General features: G+C 42.9%; 1 protein-coding gene across 1 annotated transcript in view; it reads left to right on the top strand.

The window, feature by feature from the left end:
- ABLIM3 (actin binding LIM protein family member 3) overlaps nt 1–24,979 on the top strand; it is a 109,861-nt gene that overhangs the window by 14,714 nt on the left and 70,168 nt on the right. The window contains exon 3 of the mRNA XM_040973023.1: nt 24,056–24,193. Coding sequence (XP_040828957.1) covers nt 24,056–24,193 — 138 coding nt within the window. The remainder of the gene's footprint in view (nt 1–24,055; nt 24,194–24,979) is intronic.

Raw genomic sequence — 24,979 nt, 5'->3', positions numbered from 1 at the left:
CCTAGTTATTAAGCAAACACTTTTTCCCATTAGGTATTCTTTCAGGGCTGTTTCCCACATCTAAATGCCTAGGTTCAATCCTGACTCAGACTCCTGACTCCAACTTCCTGCTGATGCATACCCTGGATGACACTAGTAATGGTACAGATAATTGATTTCTTCCCACCCAAACAGAAGATCTGGCTTGAGCTTCTGGCTTGAGCACACCGGCCATTGCTCATACTCACTCTCTCCTTTCTCTCTCTCTCCCCCTTCCTTTCAAATGAATATATTTGGGAAAAGAAATCAACAAAGATTTGAATTACTTTTTAAACCATTTTTGGTTGAAGGCTGTTTCTTCTAACCATTAAAATTTAATAGTTTTTTTTTTTTTACAGAAATTGAGCACAAGGCAAATCCAACTTTATCTGGGTTATAGGTAAATGGGGCAAGGTAGAAAGGGTCAATTCACTGAGGTTTACAGTCTACTCACAACTGTCCTAATTTCAGATATTTTACACCACTGTTGGCCTACCCATCCAATCCTGCATTTCGGTATCTCGCTGAATTATAGGGTGGCCTCTATAATTAAATGATGATATAAAGAGACACAGCACAGTGCCAGAGACTTTGCTGTTCTCCTTTGTGTCTGGAAGGACAGTGAGCAATCCAGACCCAAAGAAAGAGCCCTTTCATCATGCCCATCAGAGCAGGTGACTTGTTGGCGGACAGACCCAGAATTTCACCCTTTAGTTCTTTTTACAACTCCCAGATAAACAGTGCCGTCACCAGGATTCATCAGTGCCTATGCTGGGAAGAACACCCTGTGTGCCTCTCCAGAGACCTTGCTTTTTATCACTCCTCTCACTCGATGCTCCTGACGCATTTCAGCTGCTCCTTTGACAATTTCTGCCAATAGCAAGCCTGACACAATCAGTCGGGCATAAGCAGTCAAGGACTTCTCCCTGCTGAAAGCCATCTGCCTCAGGATGTATTTTCCAGGAAGTACAGCTCTGCCAAACTGGAAGCACCTCTGGCATGTATCTTCTGGTGTGTGCTTCTCCCAGTGTGCAGGGGAAGCAGGCTAGTGCCAAGGGGGAGTAGGGTCTGAATTGCAGCTGGGGAGGCATACAAGAGCTAGATCATGCCAGGCCTTTAGGCCATGGCAAGGAGTCTGGATTCATCCCAAGAGCAAAGTGAAGCTACTGAATGGTGTTAAATGCCACTGGAGGTGGTGGGAGTTTGAGTTAAGCATCATTGGATTTTATTTTCAAAGCATCACTTTGAAGAATGGTTAGGGAAAGAAGGCCAGAGAAGACCTGTTGGAATCCTCTAGACGAAGGATAATGTGGCTGGGACTAGGGGTTGATGGGTTAGAGCACCTGCAACTTCTAGGCCACTGCAGGGTCCTGATTCCCTAGTAGCTTTTATACCCTTTATTTAAAGTGATAATGTTAGTTTGCCATAGCTACCATGACAAAATGCCATGCACTGGGTGTCTTAAAGAGCAGAAATTTATTTCTTCATGATTCTTGAGGCTAAAAGTTTGGTATCAGGACACAGGCAGGGTTAATTTCTTCTGAGGCCTCTCTGCTTGGTCTTGTGACCATCTCCTACCTCTGAGCTCATCATGTATTCCCTTTGTTCACGTCTGTGTTGTAAGGACACCAAGCATATTAGAATCTACCTAAGTGACCTCATTTTAACTTAAATTTTCTTGAAAACCCTCATGTTCACCTAAAGTAACATCCTGAAGTACTGAGTATTAGGACTGAAACTTCTGAATTGGTTAGGAAGGACAGGGAGTCCTTCCTCAAATTTTCTCTTCCCCAATTTCAAGTCTGTGCTTCTCTCTCATTCTCTGAGGATGTCTGCTTCCTTTATTGGCTGTTTAGGGGAAAGATAGTCTTTCCCCAGGTAAGCCCTTCCCAGTTGGTCACACAAGTGGATCCATTTGATTCCCAACATACTTTGTTTCTTGGATTCCCTCTAAAAAACATTCAGTTAACCCTTACCATTTTAAATCACATTACATATAGTGAAAGTTGTAAATTTATTTGATGGATACCATTGAAAATTTGGCTTTCCACCAGAATGGTGACCTTAAATTTCTTTTTACAGTGGCCATAATTTCTATTACAGTGTGGTTCAACCACAAGAATTTCCTGTATTGGTTACATCTTGGGAAAAAGTTTGTTGCATTTACCTTCCTTGTGGGTTCAAGAAAAATGTGTTGGAGGAAACAGCTGTCAAGTTCATTCTGACCAAAACATATCCCATGGATGTGTCCAGATGTTTGTTGAATGCCCAGGCCGGCACACTCAAATTTGAGAACTACTATTTAGTCACAAAATACACATGCCATGAGGTTTTAGTTGTTCTTTTTTTTTTTTTTTTTAACATTTCCAGAGCTGAGCCAATCCAAAGCTAGGAGCCAGGAGCTTCTTCTGGGTCTCTTATGCAGGTGCAGGAACACAAGGCCTTGGGCTCCTGCTCTACTGCTCTCCTGCTCTAAAGTAGTCCTCTACTACTTTCCCAGGCCACAAGCAGGGAGCTGGATGGCAAGGGGGCAGCCAAGACAAGAAGTGACACCCATATGGGCTCCTGGTGCTTACAAGGCAAGGATTTAGTCACTGAGCCATTGGGCTGAGCTCATGCCATGACGTTTTATACAGATCATATGTGGAGGGGGTTGAGGAGAGAGCCTGGAAGTATTTCTAGAAGTATGCTGCACATGAGACAGGCCTTGTGGCGTAGATAGGACTTTGATATTTATATGTAGATGAGCATATTTACTACAATTGCCATCTGTATGTTTATGTATTTCTTTTATAAAAGTAATTAACAGCCTGGACTTCAACTTGAAGGATCTGCTAGCTGTCCCTTTCTTGCATTTTAACTGGCTCCCTATGAATTGAGGCTTCCACCAACATATGCTCAGTTATAGAACTGGTAATTATGGTTGGAGGCATTTTGTTGGAGGATGCTGCCTTCCACAGTTTCCAAATATAGCTTGCACAGGAGGTGGAGAGTTTACCTCTACATCCTTGGAACAAAATCAACAATGTTGAGTCTCACAATGAGAAGGTCCCTTTGAGGTCATGCAGTCTAATAAGTCAGCCTAACCACCTCTGAGCTGACCATGAAAGAAGGTAACATCAGCATAAACACACACCTCTTCTGCTGACCCACTGAATGACACCATAGCAAGAGTGGATGATGTATGGCTCAAGCATGCATCCTTTGCCTGTCTTTGCAAAAGAAATTTGGTTGACATGCCTGCTCACTTGTATATTGTCTATAGTTGCTTTTGAACTACAATAGTGCCGACTTTCAATCCCCTCCATAAGTCTTAATATGAATAAGAACTCAAGGTTGCAAGTGACCAGAACCCAGTTCAAGCTAGTTCAAGTTAAAGAGAAATCTCTAGATCTAGTATTTGGAAGACTCGGGCTTGCCTAGAGCAGCTCTTTGCTTGCGATCCCCCATGTTGGTTCTACATGAGTGCTGTTCTGGTCATGTCTCCTGCTGGAAGCTCTCCTAGGGTCTCCCTACCTGGTCACTTAGTCTGGGTAACCCGCCTCCCTTCACTGCTCATTTTCATTCCATCCCACAATCTACTGTGCCAATTTGTAGATCTTTTCTTCTGGTAATAGCACAATCTGCAGCCACTGCTAGAACACTAGACCTAGAATGAGAGGTTCTGATGTGATAGTCTTGATTGCAGAGCAGAATAGCAAAAATATGAGACAGATTGATAAAGAACTTAGAAAATCAAAAATCCCTTGCCATTTAAGAGAGGTCACTTTTATTCTCTCAGAAATAAAGTCTATCTAAGCTGGCAGTGGCACTAAAGGTCATCTTAACCTTATGGCCTGGGTGACAAAATGATCCATCCATAAATGCACTTTAATTGGCTCACGTAATGTTCTTTTTACTTTTTCATTTTTAATACTTGAGGCAAGTTATAAAAACTGGGAGTTTTATCTTAAAATGCAGATTTCTGACTTCACTGAGCTCCTGACCCAACATGCCAGCATTCACGTTTGACCACAATCTCCTACTTTCTTTGTCTTATCCCAATCCATGTCACCTATTTGCATGACCTACAAATCCTGTTAAGCTAATACAAGTATACATATGATTCTCAAAGGTCTGAACTTAGTAGTCATGCAGCCTTGGCATCCTTCTCACATGTGGGAAGCTACCTGCAGGGCAGTTCTTCTCATCTCTGGACAGCTACTACCACAGGGAAAGTTTCCACTGTGTGGTCCCTCCTCCCAAAATGGGGAAGCAACTTGTCTCCAGCCTCCCAGTGTATTAAAGGCTTAAAAGCCAGTAAGGGTCACTATGCTGGTAGTATTTTTACCCTCACCTGAAGGAGGTATGTTCTTTCTTACCTACTTTACCTATCCAGTAACCCCAGTCTCATTTAGTGATGAGGGGAGCATGACAAAATCACCTGACATCAAGCTTCATTTTAACTGAAATCTTCTAAAGCACAAGAGTTGATTAATTTTTTTCCTATAAAAGACCAGTTAGTGAACATCGTGGTTTAGAGGTACAATGATCCTTGTTGCAATTATTCTACTCTGCCATAGTGGCATAAGACCAAGAATAGATAAATAGAAAATAAATCAGTGTGACTATGTAATAATAAAATTTTATTTTAAAAGACAGACAGTAGGCCTGAAGTAACCCTTAGCTGTCACTGGTCCACTTATGTTACAGAATCTTGCAAGAGGCCAACCAAAGAGGCGTGTGCTTCTGCTGGGTATTCTGGTCCCAACCATTTTTAAGGCAGCTCACATGGGACTTTTTTGAGTATCTTTCCTTGGTTATTCTGCAAAATGCTAGCCCTATAATGTCAGGGTATCAAGATTCCTGTAGTATAACAATTTTCAAAGATACTTCTGACAAAGTTTCTCAACCTTGGCAGCATTCATATCTTAGTGGGACAAGAGCTGTTCTATTCATTCAGGAATATTTAACAGCATCCTTGGCTAGTACTAGATGCTAGCAGCATACATGCATTTATTCCAGTTGCAACAGCCAGAAATGTCTCTAGTTATTGTCAAATGACCCTTGACATGGAGATATTGTCCAGGAATTTTTACTACTTGAGAACTGGTGATTTGGATGAAAGGTATGGTAGGAAGACTATTGTGGCAGTTTAGGTGAGAGACAGTTGGTTGTGTCTGGGTCAGGGCTGATGGAGATAGAAAGAAGAGGCTGACCTAAAAAACTATGGAAGGTGGGCCCGGCGCTGTGGCGCAAGTGGTTAAGTCCTCGCCTTGCACGCCCGGGATCCCATATGGGCACCGGTTCTAATCCCAGCAGCCCCGCTTCCCTTCCAGCTCCCTGCCTGTGGCCCGGGAAAGCAGTGGAGGACGGCCCAAAGCTTTGGGACCCTGCACCCGCGTGGGAGACCCGGAAAGAGGCTCCTGGCTTCGGATCGGCATAGTATCGGCCCGTTGCGCTCACTTGGGGAGTGAATCATCGGACGGAAGATCTTCCTCTCTGTCTCTCCTCTCTGTATATCCGCCTTTCCAATAAAAAAATAATAAAAATAAATCTTTAAAAAGAAAAAAAAAACTATGGAAGGAATCTGTCTAATATGGCTTTGTAACATACATACTATGATTGGGAAAATGACAAAGCCAAGGGTGAATTTCAGGGTTCATTACATTGAGTTTCTGACTTCACTTTGCATAGGTGACCCTATCAAAACAGATTCTGAGAGCTCAAGTTTCGGGGTTTGGAATCCATGATAGGATAGGAAAAACACCTTTGCCCATCTCTGCCAGTGCATCCCTGCCTGTTAGATGACTCTAATAACAGACCCAAAACAGCTCTTCCAAAAAAAATGACAAGTTTAGAAAAGAAAAACCATCTGCCAGGGTGGAGTGAATAATGTGTGTTTAATCTAACTGTATTAGGACATTATTTCAATGCCAAGTGACTTTTTTAAACATTTGTAGAAGTTGGCAAACAGACTGGAGAGAATATACTCAGGAATCCTCAGAAGGATATTTGGCACATTATCTGATGACAGCATTATTGATACACATTATTATCTGATAACGGGGTTTCTAAAAATTCTCATCTCAGTGCTAGAGTGTGTAAATCTTCTTTCTAATCTTTAACCCCAAAATTCTCAACATTGAATGAGAAAAAGGATGTGTAGATGGAGCTTGTTTAAAATGTGAAATCTGATTCAGTAAGCCAGGATGGGGGCCCAGGAAAATGTATTTTAACAATCCCCATCCCTTCTTCACCTCTACTTCAGATGACTCCAAATCAGGTGGTTGGTCTACCACCTTGAGAAACACTCAGTAAAGAGAAGCATCTTGGAGGACTTTGGCCCAGTCCCTTTCTATGGCTGATTCTGATCCAGGAACCCCTTCATCTTGCTCCAACTCTACTTGGTCTCAGTTGTTCCAGAAAGCTTTCCCTAACTCATTAGACATTCCCACAGCATAGCGCTTACTTCCATAAGGCCCTTAGAACAAATGACAGATCCCACCTCTGACTCTCTGGAAGTCTTGCTTGTATCACAGGAAGCCCAAGAAGACTAGTTCAAGGGTAGGTTAATTACAAAGGCTTGTAAGGAGCATAAATAAGCAGTCTTTCCAATATGAAAGTGGCTTCCCTCAGCATTCAACATGGGTACAAGGAGTGCAGCACCAGCATCCTGCATGAACAATTGGATTAAAGAAAAGCGTACTGCTCCTCCCCAACTTTGTGTCTCATTGGCCAAGAGTGTTGTCTTGTGTCTTTACCTAAATCAGCTCGTTGGCAAAAGAACGAGATTGTTAGGGCCAGTTTCTACCAATCAAGATTCCTTCACCAAGTCTGAGAAAGGTCATAAACTTTCCTGAAAAACACGACTATTTAGGGGGAAAGGAAACAAAAACGGGTTCCCTGCCAGGAGAGAAAGGTTCTGTTAGCAGAAAGAGTGGGAAATGACCGCTAGAAAGGTATCAGCTGCATTTGCCAGAACGCTCCTCTTCCTCTGTCATTGCACTTTCCCCATCTTTACACCACTGGAGGCTGACATGAGGGCAAGGGCTATACTCATGTTGTTTGTCTTCATCTTGTTACATCTTCAACAAGATGCTAAGAATTATGTGTGGCCATAAAATATTTGATTTCAATTGATGGTGGATGATGACTTAGATGAACACAATGAGTAATTAGGATATAAATTAGTTGCAAGTGACAAAATTGCAACTCAGACTTTTTTACAAAAAGGTATTTTTTTGTAAAAAGGGGGAATGTATCATCCTTGTTTGTATAGTTAGGATATTCAAAAGCAAAATGGTAGTGCCGTGGCCATGAGGAACCAAAGACTCAAATTATGCATTCAAGGGTATGTTTACTGTCTCCATCCCTAAGGCCTTTTCAATGTGGGGAGCAAGATGGCACCGGGAGTTGCATACTGTCTCCTCCCTGCTTTGCAACCCGAATTCCACCACAGAAAAACCCCTGAAAGGATAAGGTCATGTGTCTGCCAATCCTGTGGAAAGGGATTTTGATTTTCTGAGTGGCCAGGCCTGGGCCACTTACCCACCCAGTTCTGGGAGAGGGTCAGCCCCACCCAAACCCCATGGAATAGATTCCCTACAGGAAAGACAGACTCTATTGCCAGAAGAAGCAGAGAGCAGATGCTAAGCAGGCAAAACAACAGATGTCCACTAGATTTATGAGTGGAAAAAAGAGGGGGTAAAAAAAGCGCTGCTTTTAGGGCGTTATACATGGGCCAAACCTAAGCAGAAAATGACTTAATAATACTCACAGAGCTTAAATATTTTCTCTTCCTCCCCCAGACCATACAAATTCAATTTGGACCTTGAATGAGACTTTGTTTCACAAAAACTTTAAAAAAAAAAAAACTTTTTGTTTTGTTTGACTTGGGGGGTGGATCTTCTCAAAGTATTCTTTGTCCTTCCTATTATCTTTGAGTCTTTTTCTTCTCTTTTTTTTTTCTTGGTTATTTATATCTAGATTTCTAGAACACATAAAAATGCTATTATCCCCTCATATTTTCCTAATTCTCTTTCTCTCTCCTCCTCTTCCCAATCAAGAATAACTCATTAACAAAAAAATCCCTTATCATTCCATATATGGACCTCTCTAATCCCCTTACAAAGCTACAGGTTATAGCTATTTGATATATGTTTTAATCAGTTATTCATCCAACAAGTATGACATGAGTGCTTCCTATTAATATTAGAACTGGAACCTTCTTTGGGGCAGAAAGTGTGTTTATATCACTACAATGTTGGCTTTATTTTTAGTAGTAACAACAGTAGTTTCATTATAGCAAGCTTTTATTCAGCACTTACTATATTCTACACATTGTGCTAGGTGCCTTACATATATTGCTTCTGATCCCTTCAAAATTCCCAAAAGCTGAATACTAGTATCCCTATTTTACAGACTGAGAAAGTAACAAATTTCAGTGACTCTTAGGACCTTGCTGAAGCTCACACAGCCTCTCATAAAAGGTAGAGTCTGAATCTGATCCCACATCTGATAGATTTCATAGCCTGTTCTGTCTGCACACAGAAACTGTTCCATAAATGTACAACAGGATCAAACAAATTAGTCTTGTTTTTAAAGATTTATTTTTTTAATCAAAAAGGCAGATTTATAGAGAGAATGAAAGACAGAGAGAAAGATCTTCTGTCTGCTGGTTCACTCCTCAAGTAGCTACAATGGCCAGAGCTGAGCCAATCCAAAGCCAAGAGCCAGGAGCTTCTTCTGGGTCTTTCCTGCAGGTGCAGGGTCCCAAGGCTTTGGGCCGTCCTCGACTGCTTTCCCAGGCCATAAACAGGGAGCTGGATGAGAAGCAGGGCAGCCAGAACACAAGCTGGCATGAACATGGGATCCTGGCACATGCAAGGTAAGGACTTTAGTCACTAGGCTACTGTGCTAAGCCAGTTTTCTGTGAAAATTAAGGTTCAAACCCACCTTTGTGGGGGCTGGGGACTTAATGACTCTTTTAGTAAAAATAAAAATGCAAGACTACTTTCATCCTAAGTCTCCTATGATCACTCATGAATGTCCTAGAGATTTCATAAATTCTTCCCAATTCGATACATCCTGAATCTCCAATACATTTCTGAAGAGCCTTAAGTCTCAATTTCTCTATCAGGTTAGCTTGGTATAGACTAGATGTCCAATAGAATCACTCTACAATGAGGAAAATATGGTACTCAATACAACAGCCTCAACCGCATATAGAGATTGAATACTAGAAACTGAACGATATGACTAGGAATGGGTTTTTTTTTTACTTTAATTAGCTGTAACTTAAATAGTCCCATACGACTAATGTAACATGTAGGACGGCATCGTGCTAGAAACAACTTTATCTTTTTTTTTTTTTTTTACCTCTGGCTTAATATTTACCCTAGAGCAAAATTTTTAAAACTATGTGCTCCAACCCATTAGCAGATCCTAAAATCAATTTTTAAGTTGTAGACAACATTTTAAATGAAATGACCTAAAGAAATGGAATGGAATGAGTTTTGTTTTGTTTTTATAAGAAAGAAAAATCAATATATATCAAGGGCATTAAAATAAGCTGTGATTTTGAAATTTTTGTCTTATATATTTGTGCATTGGCTCATTTTTCTTCCAGTGGATTGTAGTAAAAAATAAAATGGTTGAAAACTACTGCCTGCCCCCTATACCATCACTCAGACTTGAGAGTGGCATGCTACATGGTGCTTGCTTATCCAGCCTGGTGTTGTGCAAAGCCTCATTTCAGGAGTGTTCTGTCCTTCCAGATCCTGCAGGCATGTGGTGAATGTGCGGCTTTTCTGAAATGATCATTGAAAGTGACTTTGTGGTCTTTTATCTGTTCAGATGCAGAGATCTCCAAATGGTGACCCAAAGACACAACCCAACCCCACAGACAGGCATCTGAAGAAGCTGTGCATGAAGATAATTCCTTGGCACCCAGGAGTGTCCCTTACCACTGTCCAGTCTGGGTTGACTGTGCTATTTACATGACTTGCTTAGGTCCTGAAACATTTTGTGTTGTAATTGAAATTCCTTTTTTAAAAAATATATGTATAATTTATATATTTAGTTTGTTTTAATGTTGCTTACATAGTTGAGAAGGATGTATGCCCATGTGGACCACAGCTAAGGATGGGGAGGGTCGAGGTATTAAGAAAGAAAGGTGGGACAAATGCTTCTAATTTTTTTTTCCTTTTCTCCTGTATCTGCAATGGGGGAAAGAATGGGAGGAAGCCACTCCTTCTTGCCAAACTACATCAACATGTGGGGATGGGAGATGGTCATTTGATGACCTTAGAGATGCTGATGTGAGGAAGAGTGTGATGAGGGTATTACTTGAATGGTTTTGATAGTTCTGAGACTTTTTTTGGTTTTGTTGCATCAGGATTGAAAAAATCTTCACAAAGTTTATTTGCTGACAAAATCCACTTTAGCACATCCACACACCCAGACACTTGCTGCCAAAGCCTTGTCAGGAGAGATGTTCCAACCTATTCTGCTTTCCATCCTCTGACATGGCATTTGACATACTCTGCTGGCCTAGATAATCTGGCTGTCATATCACCTGTGCACATCTGTGTATGCTGTCCACTGCACGGACTTCAGCTACTGAAGAGACCCAGTCCCAATATATGCAATCTAAGTTTGGACTACATGGCCTGTGATTTTCCCGTGGCTGGTGTTTGAGTCCAGTGGTCTAGTTGCAGATACCCCAAGCTGATGGGAGCTATGGCATAGCCCAACCGAGCCCACCACAAACCCAGATCTTACGCATACCAGCAGGGACTGCAGCCTAATCAGGGAAACCCCCAGTAACTCCCACCAGACACATGCCCAGTCCTGGTTCCTGTGCATGCTCTTATATGCAGCAGTCTAGTCCAGCCCATCCCACATACCATCTAACTCTCATATAGCGTGGCTGAAAATGACAGGCCCCCCAGACCCAGCAGGGGGCAGCGTGTATTCTGACTAGTACTGTAGCCCAGCCTGGCCTGGGCTGTCCCCAGCCTTGGTTCTTGTGCTCACCAGTGGAAGCTGTGGCCCAATAGGGGCATCCTCCAAGTTACTCCATCAGATTAGCTCCCAGCTCTGGATCTCGCATCCACTGGTAGCTGTTCATCCAAGGCTGACATGGCCTCCCTCTAGTCCTAGCATTCACCAATAGATACTGCAGCCCTATCTACCAGCCCACACCCTTGCCAGCTCTCATAGCCCAGGTCCAACTGGCCCACTACCAGATCAGGCTCTCATGTGGACCAGCATGTGCCACAACCTAGCCTACTCTGTCCTGTACCTATGCTGACTCTTGTAAGCACCAACAAGTGTTGGGGCCTAGCCCAGCCCAACCCACTGCCCCCAGCCCCAGCCCCATGCATGCCAAGGGGTGCTGTAGCAATGTTCAACCTGGTCCACCCCAAGCTCCAGTCTCACACTCATCAGTGGGAACCACAGCCTAGGAGGGGAGCCCTTTTATTTTCCTACCAGACCCACTTCCAGCCCAGATCTTATACATGTCTATGGTGCTCTGACCCAGCCTGGCATGGCCTGCCTAAAGTCTTGGCATTTGCCAGTGGATACTGCAGCCTGGCTTGGCCTATCCTGCCTGCAGTATCAACTCTCTCCAGTGAATGCTGCAGCCTAGTTTTAACCAGCATGCCCCATTCCTGGCTCTCATGTGAACAGGTGAAATAGCCTAGCCTGGCATGGTCCATACCCTATCCAGGCTTCTGCACATATCAGTGACCAGGCCCAGCTTGGCCTCCCCCAGCCTCCAACCCCAAGCGAGACCACATTCATGCTGAGTGACATAGCCCTACATGACCTGGCCCACCCCCAGGCCCAGCTCTTGTGCTCACCAGCAGGAACTCTCTAGCCTAGTAGGGGAGTTGCCCAAGTTCCCTCACCAGGCCTGCTCCAAGACCCAGATCTCACACATGCCAGTGGATGTTTGGCCCTTGCCTAGCATAGTCCACTTCCCAGTCCTGGCCTTTGCATGTGCTGTAGTTCAGCCTGCTCACAAACCTGATTCTTGAGTGCACCTGCAGGTACTGTAGCCTGGGCCAGCCTGGCCTACTCCAGATCTCAGTTCCCATGAGTGTCAGTGAATTCAATGGTCATGCCTAGAGCACATCACTACCCCTAGCTCTCGTGCAAACAACTGGGTACTACAGACCCATAGCGATGAGCTTAAATATCCCCTACAGAATCTGCCCCAGATCTGGTTTACTCATGTGCTGGTTGGTACCATGGCCCAACCTTGTGTGTCTCTTCCCCTATTCTGACCGTCACTAGCGGGTACTGTGGTATAGCCCTGCCAGGCAGGCTCTTGAACCCTAGCTTTTGTATGCTGGTGGTGCCACCTAGCCCAACCCAGATCTCCCATGTGAGCAGGTGCATTGGTTCGATCCAGAAATGCCCTCTGGTCTGCCCCCCTGCCCCAAGCCACTGGTCTCCTCTCTCTTGTTAACCTGCAATTGTAATCACCCAGCCTTGGAAGCCCTTGGAATGACCTTCAGAGGTCATTCCAAACTTATAAAGTACTCCTTAGCAGCCCCCATTCCCACACATCCCCAAAATCCTGTTCCTCAGGCAACTCACAGCCCACAACCCTCCACCCCCACACCAGCATGGGTCCCTGGGTCATCTTCTAGCAGGTCCCTGCAGCCCCCAGGCCCAGTAGAAGCAAAGACCAGAGTCAACTTTCTCACGTATGTTTAAAAAAATAATAGAATATGCAACTATACTGGCATATTGGTATAGTTAACACAAAATTTGCACTAACAAGGCCCAGAATGCTTGCCAGCTATTGGCTGCTTTTCTCCCAGCAGTGTAACATTTGCCTAGGCACAAGGCAACCTAGGCTGTTGTCTAGAGCTGGCGGCAACTTGTATTTCATTTGCGTAGATGCTTTATCAGAAAGGAAACAGAGAGATCCCAGAATGAAACTTTTTTACTTTGTAAATGGAAAAACAAGAGCCCACAGACTAGGAGTGACCCAGTGAGGCATCACAAAAAGTGAAGTACAGAAGGAACTGGTTTTCTGTCAAAAGAAGAATCAGGTTATTGACAGAAATTGCAGTAAGGCACAGGAGTCAGGAAGGAAAGGAGGTTGGGAAGGAAAAGGGAGAGAATAATGTACAAGCAAGGAGAAAGAAACAGGGAAAGGATTTCCTGTTTCAAAGATGATCAAACTGTCCTCAACCCTGGAGAAGGTTTCTATGGAGAAAGGCTCTCCTGGTTCTGTAATCATGTCCCATGAGTTTCTAGTAAGTGAATTACTACACAAGCCACGTGTAGAACTTGAGCTGTGGAATAAACACTTAAAAGACTGGAGAGGGGACCTCCAGACACCTCTGCCCTCTGAGCATTGAGGGTGGGTTGGAATGATTTCAGGCATTCCTTGACTTTGCACAGCTGAAACCTTAATCTGGTTCACCCTCAGACAAAGTATCCCTGATCAAAAATGAGGGCATTTTCCCAATGCTTCCTGTTAGTCCGTGTAGCCTTTGGGATGGGGATCCTTGGTGAGTTCCTCCCTTTTCTGAGCCTTGGGTTGCCCTGGTAAAGGTATATTTATAATGCTGGAAATGTGGATGAGATTCAGCAGAAGTAACCATAGGGGCTGTTTTGGAGCAGGGGTCCAAGTAACTGGCACGCCAGGATCTACCCCTACATAAGTTCAGTCATGGCAATTCTGAGTTCAGCTACCGAAGTTCTAGACCAGGATTACAACTCCAATGCCATTAAGAGTCAGTCAGTGTACGAAAGAGCCTAAACAAGGTTAAGACCAAAGGAAGAGGTAGGAGCCATGGTGATCTATAAGGACTGAAAAACAAACAGTCCTCTCAAATAAAGCATGTTTGGGAACCACATCCAATGCAAGCAATCCCTGCTCTAAGAAGTTTCCCTGAATGATATCTAGGTTAGCATATGCTTTCATTTAAGGCATGGTTTGCAGTGGAAGCAGTGTAATCTAGAGGCTACTTCACCATTTCATTCAAGAAAATGTCCCTGTCCCTAGTTTAAAAAGTGCACATGTCTACATATCCCCTCCACTCTGACACTGAGAACCTGTGAGTCTAGCGGTACCGACTTGAAGGCTGATAGTCCTTGGGTTTCCCTGTAATATATCAGAGCTTGATGACCTGCCAGCATCTCCGGAAGCAAACATTGTGTAAGTATTAAAACCTCCAGCCCAGAGGCCAAGGGACTGAGTCATTCATAGCACAAAGACAATTGCTGGCTTCCTGAAGTTCCTCTATTTCCAACATGGTTTCCAGGGCTGCAGAAAAACTCAAATAGCATTTTTCAAATAAACTGTGAAGATGCTGGAAAGATCATCACCAGGGCTGAAGGGCAAGGACAAAAATCCAGATAACTCCTAAGCAAGGAATAATTCCTTCTTTTTCCCTCAGGATACCATAGGCAGAAGGATGCCCTGCTAAGAACACCCACAGGAGAGGGAAGAGAAGATAAAATGAAGCTACTGATGCCTCACATCTGTCACTCTAACATCTATACATGATACACTTTCAGGTAGATTAGTTATTATCTCTGGACTTCAGAGTCTATCTATATAAAATGTGGATCATATGGTAAGGAGTTGTAAGAGTTGAATAAAGAGCTTGCATTGTGGCAGAGAGGGTTAAGCTGATACTTGAGATTCCAAATCCCATACTGGAGTGCCTGGTATGGAGTCCTGTCTCTGCTTCTAATCTGACTTCCTACTAATGCATGTTCTTTGAAGCAACAGGTCATGGCTCAAATACTTTGGTCTCTACTACCCACAGAGGAGACCTCTATGGAGTTCCAGCCTCCTGGCTTAGCCTAGCTCAGCCTCAACTGTTGAGGAAACTGGAAGAGTACTCCAGAGCTGCAACTTACTTTCTCCCTCTCTTTCTCTCTCTCTTAATCTCTATGAGTGTGTGTGCATGCATGCGCCCCACCTCACCTTTCAAAAATAAAAAAGAATATATAAACTTTAAAAAAATAAATGAGAATCATTCAGTATAGCATCCAGTACATACTAACTATTCCAATACTCTTCGCCATTTTTAGTTCTCTTTCTAGGCTCCTTCATGTCTCCAGCTGAGCACTTCATAGAGATAGTGAGGGCACAGTCAGGAGTGACAAGAGAGTGTTGACTGACGGGAGCCCACTCCAAGGCATGAGAAATGCCAAGGCTGGAAGATGCTCAGACATCACCCTTTCTCCATCTCCATCTTCTTGTTTACCCATACAATCTTACATAGCCATGTATGTCGCATCTCAAAGCCCTGGGACCAATGAGATCTAGATGATGGTTCTGAAATGTTGACTGACCTTTCCTTCATCTGCCCCTCTATTCAGTGTGCAAGGCCTCGGGACCAGGATGGGCTGCAGAAAAGAGGAATGAAAAGGATGGCTCCCTGGCTGTGGACTTTGAAAAGTCTGTGCCTTACAAGAACAGGAAGGATTTACTACAAAGCTAAATATTCCTGAGAAAAAAATTAGAGAGGGCAGAATGATCTCTTCTACTCTTAGCTACCAAGAATGACTTCCTAGCCCAAGGGTAGGGAGGACAATCTCCACAAAAATAATGAGAACATAGACATATTTGAGTCCTTAGAAACAGGCTGAATTCTGTGGATGGAAGGCAGGGAGCAAAAGGGGAGAGGGTAGGCAAGTGGCTGAAGTGCAGTTTCCACTTAAGTTGAAACAGAAACCAAGTTGAAATTCAAGCTGATATTCATTTTCTAAAATGCCTGGAACCTGCAATGTTTTGGATTTATGAATATTTGCATAAACACAATAAGGTATCATGGCCTAAGGTACCAAGTCTAAATAAAAAATTTATTTATGGGTCTAGCACAATAGCCTAGTGACAATACTTGCCTTGCATCTGCCAGGATCCCATGTGGGCGATGGTTCATACCCTGGCTGCCCCACTTCCTATCCAGCTTGTGGCCTGGGAAAGTAGTGGGGGATGGCCCAATGCCTTGGGATGCTACACCCATTTGGGAGGCCCAGAAGAAGCTCCTGGCTTTGGATTGGCTCATATCCAGCCATCGTAACCACTTGCCTCGTGAACCAGTAATGGAGGATCTTTTTCTCTGTGTCTCCTTCTTTCTGTGTATCTGCCTTTCCAATAATAATATGTTCATTTATATTTCACATATACCTTATGTACATCTGAAATAATTATGTACAGTATTTCTGCTGTGTATGAGTTTCAACTGCAACCTGCTCCATAAGATCAGATGTGGAATTTTCCAGTTCTAACATCATCTAGGTCTTCTAAAAGTTTCAGATCTGGGCTTAGATTTTTGGCTTTTAGGATTAGGGATGCCCATCCCGTGTAAGAAATAAAGAACTCTTTGATTATGCACTGCCAGTTGTGCCTCCTCCAGTGAGGTCATGATGTGACAGAAGTGAGGCCCCTGTGGGTCTAACCCAAATCCTTCTGCTGGGACAGTCATGTGACAGCTGGCTGTCAGACAAGAGCTGTCTGTGTGACCCGAGCATGCCATCTTGATACATGTACTGACAGCACAGTTCTGAAGGAGGTGACATAAGCCATGTTTCCTGTCACAGGCCATGCCCGGTCAAGGGATGTACTGTGGAGCCTGGCAGAGAGAGGCTGCCAAGAAGTTTGCACAGTAGCAGCAGTTTCACACAATCTCTTGGGGGAACAGACTGTGCCATTGACCTGCTGACACGGGAAACTGTGGCCAGGCCGAGGCTATCTGTGGAGGGACTTCCCTGCTGCAGCTGGCAGCACCTGCAGAGCTTGCTCTTCTCCAGAACCCAAATACACATACATACCTGTTGGGTTTCACCTACCCATGCCTGGGAAGCTGCTCAAGGCTGTCATCCTCTGGCCTAGGAATGACAACCACTTCTTTGTCATGGATAGTGAATGCTTCTTCTCTGCCTCCTGGCCTGTGTTCTAGTAACTGCTCATAGTTTTTTAAAAATCGTGTTTTACCACCAGCTGGAAAGTGGGTGATTACTGCTAGGGGCAAAGTTATGCACTTGTTTTAGCTCCCCAACCTATCTCACTTCTCCCTGGGGTAACCACTGCTGACAAACATGCATTGCAGGCAATTGGCTTGGTGGTAGGAGCATAGGATTTGGAGTTAGACTGCCACTTACTAACTGTGGGACTCTGAACAAGTGGCTCAGTTCTTTGGGCTCTTCTTTAGGGTGTATGAGATAACATGTGTCAGTTGCCAAACACACATTTTGGCATAGAGGAATAACTCTAAATGTTATCTGGTTTCCTTCTAGATCTTCACCTGGGCATTTCCTTCTCCTAGTTCACATGTAGCTTCATTCCAAGCTGTCATCTGTGCTTCTCTATCTTGTGACCCTGACCCTCAGTACACCTCCACTACCACCAAAACTCAGCATGATCTCCAGACTTGGAAGAAAATCACACTTCCCATGACCCTAAGAAGCTACACAAGCCTCTCCATTTGCCCTTGTTCATCCTGTTGTTCTAGAACAGACAGTTCTGTGCACCTGAGGCAGGCAGAAGTTACTGTGTGAAGTTGAGTGAATCCTTTCTCTCCTCCAGACCTTAACTTTCTCACTTGTGTGGTGAAACTACTCAACCAGATTGCCTTCCTTTCATTCAAAAGTATGAATGCAGCAAGTATGCCTGAATTTTGGCATGTGATGGTAAACAAAAAGGGTGAGGTTATCCCCCCACACCAACATAAGGAGATAACCTCCCAGGCCCTTTCTGCTCTCATAGTCTGGTTCCAGGCATTCATACAATGAACTGTGACACAATGACATGTGTCTGGCCTCGGGGTTACCAGAAGCAGCAAATCACAATCTTTCTCTAAGTCAGCACACACAACAAGCATGCAAACACATCCCCTTGGAAACAGCAGAGGTACCCAAAACACATCACTCCAGGACTCCAAAGATCATCGCCTCTCTTTTCCACAACAGGAAACACCCAATCCACACATTCCTTTGTAATACATGCTAAATGCGTGGGAGCCACCCACTCTATAGCCCACAGAAACTCACAGACAAAGCTCCCCAGAGAGGAGCAGAAAGAAGGGGCTGAAGAAGGTAGCACAAGATTTTTTTTTTTTTGACTGTTGTCAACAGGAAGGGAAAACCAGGAAAATTTTACTGAATTTGTCTAAAATACATTTGAGATGTGTTTGAACAGAGCCCCGTGGCTGGCTTCCAGGGGTGACTTAGAATGCCTGCGCTGGGTTGGGGGAGAGGAAACTTGGCCTCAGAAATACTGTAATACTAATCTACTGCTCATTGAGCCCACATTTTGCACCAAGCAGTGCACTCAGCATTTTTAGATAATTTAGGTAACTTAATGCTCATAAGTAATTTGAATTATTCCCAGTCTAGAGACAAGGAAAATGGGGGCTTGAGGTTTTGGCACCTGCTCAAGCTCACAGTGAGTGGCAGGGCTGGAATCCATGTCCAAGCATACCTGACTGCAACATCTGCACCTTCCTTGCTGTGCTCTATGCTTCCCATCCCTTCCAGTGAGGGGAACTCATGGCTGTTGGGCCCATCAAAGCAAACAGGCTTGTGCCACCTACCCTGGTTCAACACTAACATCAAATCCAGAGCCCCTGTAGTGACGCAAGTCTTCTCACTATACAGATCCCTCTTTGGCCTTGTGGGCAGCTACTTTCTTCCTGTGAATGCCTAGATGCACATTTGAGTCTCCTGCTTAGTGTTTAGTGAATACCTGTGACCGCACTTAGAGTACTTGGGACTCTAATGAAGCCACAGGAAGCCAGAGTGTGACAGTTAGGCCCCAGGCTGATGCAGGTTCACCGCTGAACCAGTTGATTCTCTGCTTGATGCTTCACTCTTCAACCTGCAGTTCTGCTGTTTTTATTACACTTTCAGTCAATTACTCTCAGTTGTTATGCTGTCTCCAAGTCAAATTTTGTCACTCTTTCAATTAATCCTCAGCATAGTATATATAAGTACTGTTACCCTTTAAAGCCTATTTTAAAAGACACTCTTTTAAAGTGTGGTGATGTTTTTATCTATAAGATCAAATGACCTTCAGGGGAAGGAAGAAATAAATTATGCAGACAGAATCTAACCTAGGTTTATAGCTTATGAGAGAAGAGTCACGTCTTTATCTGCTTTTAATAAGTCTGATAAGGGGCAGATGTGATGTCTCAACAGACTAATGCTCACCCTTCAAGCACCAGAATCACAAATGGGGGCTGGTTCTTGTCCTGGCTGCATCAGTTCCCATCGAGCTCCCTGCATATGGCCTGGGAAGGTAGTGGAAGATGGTCCAACTTTTTGGGACCCTACATCTAGGTGAAGACCCAGAAGAGGCTCCTGGCTTTGGATTGGCTCAGCTCCGGCCTTGCGGCCACTTGGGGAATGAACCAGCAGATAAAAGATCTTTCCCTCTCGGTCTCTCCTCTCTGTAAATCTGCTTTTCCAATAAAAATAAAATTTTTAAAAATTTTAAATGAAGTTGTTAACATAAAACACAGACCAGATTAAAATGAGGTCAATTGATGGCAAGAACAAAGGGTGCAAGGAGAGAATGAACACAAGAAGACACATAGAGGCAGAATTGTTTTTTTAGGGAGAATCTTATATATCACTGAGTCCAAGCTTGGTGATTCCAGAGGGATCTGAGATCAGAGAAGCAGATAATTTGCCCAACACTAGAAAAGTAGGTAGTTGCAGAGAGGGAACTGGAGCTCGGGCTCCCCAGCACAGTCTTTCAGAGAGAAATACAGACACAAGGATGATGGAAAGAGGAACTGAATTCCAAGACCCTTTTCTGTTGCATTCAATTCACGTGTTCCTTTTAAGTACCAGGGCTGAATGATACTTCTCCTCCCAGTATGTTCTTTTGTGCCAACAACTTGAAATGATCTCTGTGGCATTTGGGAAGAAATCTACTTAATTATGGAATTGTGGCATTAAGATGTATTTTCTTGTAGAATTCCAAAGATTTGGTATGTGTATAAAAGAGGGCTTCATGTTTCAGATTCTTAATTTTTCATTTCAAAGGCATTGACCAGCTAATTTTCTGTCTTAGAAAATTATACTAATAGTCTTTGCCAACCAATTCTCTTGGTTCTATTCTTGGGAAGATTAGTATTGTTCAGCATTTCAATGCCTGAAAAATTGTGATTTAAAACACACACACACACACACACACACACACATACACACACAATTTCATTGCTCAATTTTTTTCCAGAATGGAAATAAACTCAGGATGGGTGAATATATGTGTAACCGATTCCCATTACAGATTATTATACAAATACCACTTTTAAACTCTACAGGGATAAAAATAGGTAAATTGGGACTATGTGCTTAGCCTAACAATTAACACACTACTATGATGCCCGTGGACCATATCTGAGTTCCTGAGTTTGACTCCTGGCTTCAGTCTTCACTCTAGTTTCTGCTAACAGAGTTCCTGCGAAGCAGTGTGATAATGATTCTAGTAACTAGGTCTTTGCCATCAGGTGAGAAACCTGGATTATGTTCCCCAATTCCTAGCTTCAGCCCAGCACAACCAAACTGCTACCAATGTAAAAAGCTGTCCAGAAATTCTTAAATAAGTCAGTTTGTCTCATAAGACAAATGACAAAGTCATGAGACTGAAACTTAATACTTTCTGAGATAAAAATTAGTTAACATAGCTAAAGCCAACAGTCATATTTTAGTGTTTCAGAGGGGTTAGAGAATGGTGTGAAAAAATGATTCCTTCACCTATACTATGCACAGCTATACACACAGGGGATAAAACTAGATTAAGTTCTTGACACAGCCAACAATACAAAATTTGTGAGGTGGCTTCCATGTCTGGAGCTGGTATGGAATAGCTCAGTCGAGCCTCCCTTGGAGGCTGAGTTTCTACTGGCATTAGCCAGTCAAGAAAAGTCGTTGCCGCAACTGCAAATTCAAATCTTGATACACTTTTATAATCAATCATTATATTCAGCAAGAACTTGCACCAATGATGCATCAATTCCTGCCAATGGGGCCATTTCCAAACCCCAGACATTTCTTAAACTCTTTCCGTGCTCAGCATCACCAAAAGAAAGCAGCAGAGTTGGGCTTAGGCCCCACCAGTAGTTCTATCCCTGAAAGTCCATTCTCCTATCTATCCCTTCTTATCACTGTTCTTGGGGCTGTTTTAGGAGTAAGTTCTGTTTGTATAAAATTAGAAAAAATGCAAATGAGCTTGTAAGTAAGTTCTTAAAGGTTCAAATACAAGAGGTAGAAACTCTATTCAGTGTTTCTGGATGGACTTTTGCATCCTTCCAAGAACTCTCGCTGCTGATGGTGATAACTGTACTGTTCATGCTTATTTTATTTTCAACTCCCAACTTTTGTTTCCCTTAGTAATGGCGGAGCACCACACTGCTCATATCAGCAGAATCAATATTTTTCTCATAAACTGGGGGCACACAGGAAAGTGGAATATTTTCCAGGGTACATTGAACAGGAATCAGAAAAAGGAGAAAGGGGATAGGGCTAAACACAGTGAGGAAGGGTTGCTCTGAGCTGCAGGAGGAAGTGATGGTCATGATGTGATTAAGCATCTGTGCAGCACTTATCACACTAGTAAAATGTTTTCTCTTTTAATGTGTCAATTAATGATTTAGTTAACTAGCTAGTAACTAAATTTAGTTAAATTTTGTCTTGAATTTAAGGTAGAAAAAAAGATTTGAATAATGGGCATGAACTTCATGAGAGAAAGATTGTGAGAAGGATATTATTGTCTCACATCAGTTACCAACGTTATCAGAAGCTATGGATTCAGGGTAGGCTCCACTGGACACTTGTGATTTGAAGTCCCTATGATTCCCTGTTCCTGTTTTTAAAAGGATGGTTGACCTCATTTACAGAGGTCATAGACCTCTTCTGAGTATATGAAGAAAACTGTGGAACAATATATGTAACACCAAGTTTAACAAAAAGGAAGAGTCAGATCCCAAATGGGTCAGGTAAGATAATCCAGGTTAAGCTGCAGTAAGAAAATGACTTAGAGGCTGTAAAAGCCGAGATTTGCTCTTGCTCGTGATGCATTTTCATCATGGATGGCTGGCAGTCCTGCTCCAGGATTTCTCAATCAGGAATCCAAGCTGATACATCCTGCATACCATCTGGGGCATCACTCATTGCTGGGTTCCTAAGGGAAAGGCAATATGGCAGCTTGCATTCCAGCTCCTAAGGCTTCCAATTGGAAAGGACACACACAATTTCTATTTATATTTCATTGCCAGAGAAACCATGTTGTGCAATCCTTTGTATGGTTGAAACAAAATATTCAAATTCAGTTCACAAATGAAAACACAAGTTCAGAAACCCATGAACTGTATGATCTCTAAATTCATTTGCAATTCAAGGTTGCTGTGAATCCAAACCAACCTACTTACTCAGAGGTTAGCCAAGAAGTCTATCTACTTAAACGATAGCTACCAACTCCTCTTTCATCAGGTGGTTATCTTAGAAATCAGAACAAGAATGAGTCTTAATAGTTATGAATAGAAGCTTTTGGTCTGTTGCTTCAGCTTTCAATGAGTTTAAGATCTGAGCACTAGAGATTGGCTATGAGAGAGAAGATTTGGTTCCCCACTGTTTATGTTATCTCAACAGTTTATGTATAATGTGATTGGAGCAGACAGTTAATATCCCTTTCAATACTGAGATTTGGTGATCTAATAAAATGCTTACTGTCATTAAATGCCAGATGACTATTTTAGGATGGCCCAGCCAAGTATATCTTAGGTAAAGGAGAACTAGGAAAGTAGTTGTGAGGGGGTATTAGCTAGAGAATAATAACAAATTCAACAGAGAAGTAGAGCTGTTTAAGCATCATCAGATGCTAACCATATCACTCTAGCTGCAAGGGAACTGTGTGTCTTCATAAATTCCACCAGCTCCTTTTCCTTAGTCATACATCTCAAACATTTTCTCAGTACTCTGTAAAGTGCTATTCAACCACCTCTTTCTAGACAGAGTGCCTCCCTTCATGCCTCCTTTGCAGAAAGTCTGTGCTATCATTCACCAACTGCTGTCACTGTGGAAACTGAAGCCAAGAGAGGGGCTGTAACTTGCTCAATGCAAAGGCCAGCTGGACATAGGATGAGCCATCCATTTCTTTGAGAACCATGAGTAAATTCCAAGTGCCTAGTTTCCTTTGACAAGTTTGGTGCCTAATTTTGATTCAGATATGGCCCAAGAAAACTGGCATTTGTGGAATATTTACTTTGAAGTATTATCATGTGTTGCTCAATGATTGAGATACATTTGAGGAGATCCATCATTTTATCCTTTTCTCAATGTGTGAGCATCATAAAGTGTGCTTACAGAAATCTAGATGGTATAGGTCAATCATCCAACATTGCAATCAAGACATGTGACATACAAGAGATACAAGAGAGAGTACATTTTCCCCCCCCAAGGCAGGAGGAGAGAGTACATTCTAAAATAACAGTAGAAAGAGTATAGTATAGTAAATACTACAAAGACTATGCCAGAAGCATAGTCTTCTATTATCAAATATTATGTGCTATACTTTCAAATGATTGGTAACAGGTTTATTTACATCAGCATCACCACAAACATGAGTAATGCATTATATTAGATTGTTAAGATGGCTGCACCATCTCTAGAAGAATGGAAGTTTTCAGCTCTGTTCTAACCTTCTGAGACCACCATTATACACGTGGTCCATCTTTGACAGACATATAGTTGCATGGTAAACAACAACTCTCCTTTCCCTTTTGTTTTTCTTCATTTGAGAATCTAGCCTCTGTAACAGAACAAAGAAAGGCTATGCTAAATCAAATCTCTCCCTGCTGGAGAAGGTTTATGGATTCACATCTGAAAGTTATTCACTTAATGTTACCTCAGCTTGGCACAGTCAATCTAAATATGAACTGGAGGTACTTTTCTAATCATTTCTACCTTTTCTGCTTTTCCCTCCAGTGAAGAGTATGATAATATCTTTTGGCAAACATTTTACAGAGTGGAACCTCCTGCTTAATGATCTCATTTTTCCCTTCTGCAGTTCCTTATCAGCAGAATCCTTACAATCCACGGGGCAGCTCCAATGTCATCCAGTGCTACCGATGTGGAGATACCTGCAAAGGGGAAGTGGTTCGCGTCCACAATAACCACTTCCACATCCAATGCTTCACCTGTCAAGGTAGGAGACTCCATTTCCCATCTCCCAGCTCAGATTCCAGGCTATACTCTCACCACTAGAATATGCCTCAAATACTGGCAATTGAGACAGCTATAAATTTCCAAAGAGGCTTTCCTTAAGCTGTGAAAATTCTCTTGTAAGAAGTGTGCAGCAAAAAGCAGAGTGAGAAACGTTTTTGAGAAGTGGGGGAGTGTGGGTGCCTACTGACCATGGAGGAGTAAGTGCTGTCCTAGAAGGAAAAAGGCAATCCTGCAAGTTTACCACACATGTAAGACCCATAAATCTACTGAGAGTGAGTGAAAGCACTAACTACCTTGGTGAAAATTCAGCATGACTCTGAGACGAGCACCTCTTCTATGGCTGTGTGACAATGCTCAAGGTTAAGTTTAACAGGGGAGAGGATAACTTGCCTTCAGTAAATTGTTTAACAGGGGAGCAGCTGAATGCTGGGTTGCCTCTCAAACTGTTACAGCTTGCTCAAGGCTAAATGATAGAATCCTAGATTCTAACAGTTCCTTTAAAAAAAATTAGTAGCAACAGGAAGGGAGAGGAACTCAGATGAAAGTATGCAGAGATAGCTCTAGCTCAAACGGCAACACTTTCTTCCACATCATCCTAGCAAATGCCTCTCTACCTTCACTTCTTGGTCTCTTCTTCCAGGCTCCTCTGCAGCAGCCATTCTGAGATTGCAGTGCTCTCTGGGTTTGACCCCAAACCTCCAACTTCTACCCACTGGTCCTAGATTTGTCCTCATAAACTCTGAACAAAACCCAGTGTTCAAAAGTT

The sequence above is a fragment of the Ochotona curzoniae genome, unplaced genomic scaffold (genome assembly GCF_017591425.1).
Source record: "Ochotona curzoniae isolate NIBS_2020 unplaced genomic scaffold, NIBS_Ocur_1.0 contig_1, whole genome shotgun sequence".
In the NCBI taxonomy this organism is placed as follows: domain Eukaryota; kingdom Metazoa; phylum Chordata; class Mammalia; order Lagomorpha; family Ochotonidae; genus Ochotona; species Ochotona curzoniae.
The sequence above is the reverse complement of the archived record's forward strand: the minus strand, read 5'-3'. Positions and strand labels throughout refer to the sequence as shown.